Here is a 4,503-nt window from a genome sequence, read left to right on the forward strand (position 1 = left end):
GAGTATGCAACATTGATTTATCGGTTTGGCTCGCCACGTACCACAGTTTTAGGTTAAGGAGATCTAGGTGTTCGCACTTTTTGCTTTATGATTTCTCATTAGAATAGAGAGTTATGTAGAAGTTTCATAATGTAAATTCTAGTACCCACGGGCAAATTGAGTCAAACGGTTTGATTTGCTGACTTTAGTTGACTTTGACCGAAATTTGACGGTTGTCACACATCTTGGTCATTACCTAAAGCTTGGAGTCCATAACCTAAATGTGCAAAAGGAACTCGTACCCTAACTCTTCCACTAATCATCGTATTCAACTCGTGTAGTGGGAACTCAATGATATCCACATAATCAACGTAGTTGATTCTACCCGGTCAACCCACCCAACCTATTTAATTATACTGGTTTGCAGGTCATATTCAGGTTCATGAGTCGTAATCAGGTTCTTGGGTTACGAAAGAAAACGTGTAACTATCACATATCTATTTCTTAGTCCTTATTCTCTTATTTGTTTAATAAATATTTTATATCTTAATCAATTAAAATAGATTGGTTTAGGGGTAAAATTATTTGTAAACCCTAACACAACCAGTATTATAAACATAAACAAGTTGGGATCAGAAAAACTCAACTCAAAATCGTTGATATTCATGTTATTCATGTTGGATTCATATTTTGCCATGGGTCGCATAAGAATTGTCACCCTTAATTTACATGTGATCATATTACACTATCACAACTAAGATTAAAAACTATGAAACACACTTTCTCAGACCAAATGAACATGAAAACAAAATCAAGTCTATTTCCTTAATTTTTTTAAAAAAAATCCTATTAACATAAACTAAAAAGCAAAATCAACTTCCTCTCAACATTGTTGACTTCACATGTTAACACATTTCACGTAGCGGGATATGATGTAGCAGCTTCAGTAGCCACAGCAGGTGCACTATAATCATAAGAGTAGGACCCACTAGCGGCTCCATCCTGGCTCACATAAGACCCACCCACCTGAACCGCATCCTGGCCCGCATACTGACCATAACCCACATGACTCTCGGTGTGCACCGCACCATACCCAACCGCATACGGGTCACTCTCGTACACACTAGGGCTCGAGTAGCTATACGGTGCTGCTGCTGCTGCTGCCGCCGGGTATCTGGTGGCAGCAGGCTGATGTGTCGGCAGTTGAGGGCGGCTCTGGCGATGAAAAGCTGTAAAAGTACTTGACACCCTGCCCGATTTAGGTGCCCGGGGAGATGGGGAAGCGTCAAAATCAAACCTCCGGTGGTGGTTGTGGTGGTGCTGGTGGTGGTGGGGGGAGCGTGACCGCTTCTGGGGTGGTGAACGGGACCGTCTGGTGGCGGCAGCTGTGGCGGTCTTCATTTCTGCTTTGGTTCTCTCTAAATGGGCGACCCGTTTTCTCATGGCACTCATGCGGAATTCGGATTCGAGTTTGTGGTCTTCAATGCATTTTATGATCTCTCTAGTGATCTTTGATTCATTAAAGATTTCCTCCTGAAAGATTTTGAGCACAAAAAAAATTTAGATTTTTTAGTGTTTTGGGCTAAAAGCCTAATCATGATTATGATTATGGGAAATATGAACATACTCTTGAAGGAGAATCTTTTGTGAAGGTTTTCTGACAATTAGCATAACAGGATTTGAGCAGTGTAAGTGGAGGAAACAGATCACTTAAACCAGCTTCTGAAGCAATATACACAGCTTCTACCTCTTTTCCCGTGTTCACCAACTCTTCAATTATTTCTGAAAACAAAAAAAAAATGTTATATACAAGAAAAATAACATTTAAATGCTATAATTGGGTAGATTTTTCAAAGTACAATGTCTTAATAAGAGAAAAAAAAAACTAAAACCACAATGTTGTAATTGAGTAAGTCATTTTTTGTGGTTTACAAATCTAGACTAGATTTCAAGAAATTATAATATCAAAAACACCATACTAATCTTACCAATACTGAAACAACAATCACTTATTCATATGATTCACAAGCTATAACTAACATTTCGGTATCTTTTACTTATTCATATGTTAGTTTTATCACATTCTTGAGTATCTTTAACACATATTGGATAGTGTTGTTGTTAACTTGAAAATGGATTAAGAACAATAGCAATAGCAATAGCAATATCTATAGTTGGTTCTTTGGGATCATGCTTGGGGTTTGTGATAAAACAATAGCAATAACAGGACTAACCTTTTCCTCCAAAACCTAAAGCCATTGCCAGCTTGGCCATATCCTTTCTATTCCCAACTTCCAACATCAAACTCTTCAAGAACTCATCATCAAACCTGTCTTTCAATCCAAACCCCATAACCATTGTTAGAAAAAGAATAGCTTCCCCTGAGGCCACTATATCCTCACGATAACCAGGAACACTACCACCACCACCACCGCTGCCCAAAACAGTCTTCCACTTCTCCATCACCATTGCCGCCCGCTCCTTTAACTTACTAGAAACCCCACCGCCACCATGTGACAAACAAAACGGTTCACCACCAGATGGAATCGGAAATGCAGCCTGTATCAGTATCCCACAAGCACATCGTGTGGGTGCCAATCCTCCAAATTTACCACTAATTTTCTGCTCAAGATAGTCTTCAACTGCCTCCAATACAAACGCTAGTAAATCTATCGCCTCCTCAGACGCCATGGCTGTCTCCATCCTCAATACTTCGTATTTCTTCCTATTCGCGAGCAGATACTCCATTAACCCTTTGGAATCCATCCTTCTAAACCACATTCTTAACAATTCCGACATCCTTTTCTTCTTGCCATGAGAACTCGCCCCGTTTTCAATATCTTTAATTCCGGAATCCTTAAGCTGCTGTACACGGGCTGCCAATGTTACTTCCTTTTCAGGAAGAGCGCTCTCGCGAACCTGAAGAGATTCGAGGGTTTTTTCGGTGTCTTTCTTGAATTTCTCGATCTGGGTATCTAAGGTTACTGATTTTTGGTTAAGGGTTTCTTCTAAAGAAATAAAATGATTGACTAATTTGTTGTTGAGGTCAGTGACAGTTGTGAGTAGGGTTCTACGAGTGTCCAATTTGTTGAAGAAATTCTTAAATCTATCTGGGTTTATCACGTAATCTTTAGTCATTTCCTTCGATGATAACTGTTGAGATTGAAACCCTAAAATGGGGTTTTCTTGAAGGCGTTTCTGCTGTAATCCGAAGCTCCTGTACAGAGACGGGGAACAAAACAATTGACGATGAACACAATCATATACCCTAGGTCCGATAGAGAAGACTGGACACCGAAGTGGTGAAATAAGACGGAGCTCCCTTTCTCTATTCAGCACCTCCAACGTAGAAAGAACGAAAAATCAATAAAACATGTTACTCTTATTTAGATGATATTGCAAAAATAGTCCTTTGCTTTCTCATTCTATATGGTTAGGGCTAGGGATGAGCAAATGGACCGGGGAACCGGTCGGAACCGGAACCGGAACCGGAACCCGACGGAATCGGTCGGGCCGGGATCGGGACGTTATTTTTGTGGATTTTTGGAACCGGGAACCGGTAGGAACCGGAACCGATATAACCGGAACCGGTAGAACCGGCAAAAACCGGAACCGTATAATGCTATTTTTCAAGGACCGGTTTCAACATTTGAAGACACGACAAGAACCGGTAGGAACCGGGAACCGGTAGAACCGGAACCGATAGAACCGCCGGGCCGGTTCGGTTCTTGATTTTGGCCGAAGCCGGTTCCCGGTTCCGGTCCGATTCGGGCCGGTTCCAACCGGTTCGGTCCTTTTGCTCATCCCTAGTTAGGGCTAAGTTATAAATTTTGTATTTTTTCAGCTTAATTTTGGATTTGGTCCTTTCAAATTAAAAATATTATTTTACCCTTATAACTTAATTTTTACATTTTATTTAATATTTATTAAATATATGATATCTTAAAAATAGAAAATAAACTCAATCTTCACCCTTAATTTCATTTATCTCACAGTACTTCCCCTTCAAACCTCATATCGCGACATGTTATCACCACACTGACCACTGCCTATCATTGTCTCCTTGCTTGAGAACAATCCACTTACCACGTTGCCACCTCTGATTACTCATATATTTTGTCTCTCTCTACATACAAACCCCCAACAAACGTCTTCACTCCGCTCCCAACCTAACACCAAGAACACTTATCCACCATCGCCACCACAACCAATCTTATAGTCGAAATGAAACAACAATATGAGGATCAAAAGATGCTTCCAATTGATTCATCTTCTTGTTATTGTTCTCAAATCCTTTGTATGCAAAAATGGTTCGAAATTTGAGGGTATGTGTGTGTTGATTTACAAGTGTATACATGTGTGTTCATTTACAAGTGTGTACACGTGTGTTGGTTTGAAGGTGTGTGCATGTGTTGTGTAACGACCAAAATTTTCAACATAATTTAAACTTTTCAAAACAATTCATTTTAATAACATTATTACGAAAAGGTTTTCAGTACATTATTTATGAGAGTATTCCTAAGT

The 4,503-nt window shown here is 39.9% G+C and overlaps 1 protein-coding gene across 1 annotated transcript; it reads right to left on the minus strand.

Moving 5' to 3' along the window:
• Nucleotides 1–621: 621 nt before the first annotated feature.
• Nucleotides 622–3,331, minus strand: LOC145001943 (FRIGIDA-like protein 4a). Its single transcript, XM_078961270.1, has 3 exons — nt 2,214–3,331; nt 1,607–1,761; nt 622–1,512 (listed from the first exon to the last, which is right to left on the minus strand). Exons 1-3 carry the CDS (start codon nt 3,115–3,117, stop codon nt 895–897), a joined length of 1,677 nt encoding a protein of 558 aa, XP_078817396.1. The 5' UTR covers nt 3,118–3,331; the 3' UTR covers nt 622–894.
• Nucleotides 3,332–4,503: the final 1,172 nt, after the last annotated feature.

This window comes from Lactuca saligna, chromosome 6 (genome assembly GCF_052625555.1).
Source record: "Lactuca saligna cultivar CGN05327 chromosome 6, ASM5262555v1, whole genome shotgun sequence".
Taxonomy (NCBI): Eukaryota; Viridiplantae; Streptophyta; class Magnoliopsida; order Asterales; family Asteraceae; genus Lactuca; species Lactuca saligna.

Coding starts and splice junctions, on each gene's coding strand:
- LOC145001943 (XM_078961270.1), bottom strand. CDS start 3,117: ATGACTAAAGATTACGTGATAAACCCAGATAGATTTAAGAATTTCTTC. Junction 1,762..2,213: donor TTTAGGTTTTGGAGGAAAAG/GTTAGTCCTGTT, acceptor TTTTGTTTTCAG/AAATAATTGAAGAGTTGGTG. Junction 1,513..1,606: donor CAAAAGATTCTCCTTCAAGA/GTATGTTCATAT, acceptor AAAATCTTTCAG/GAGGAAATCTTTAATGAATC.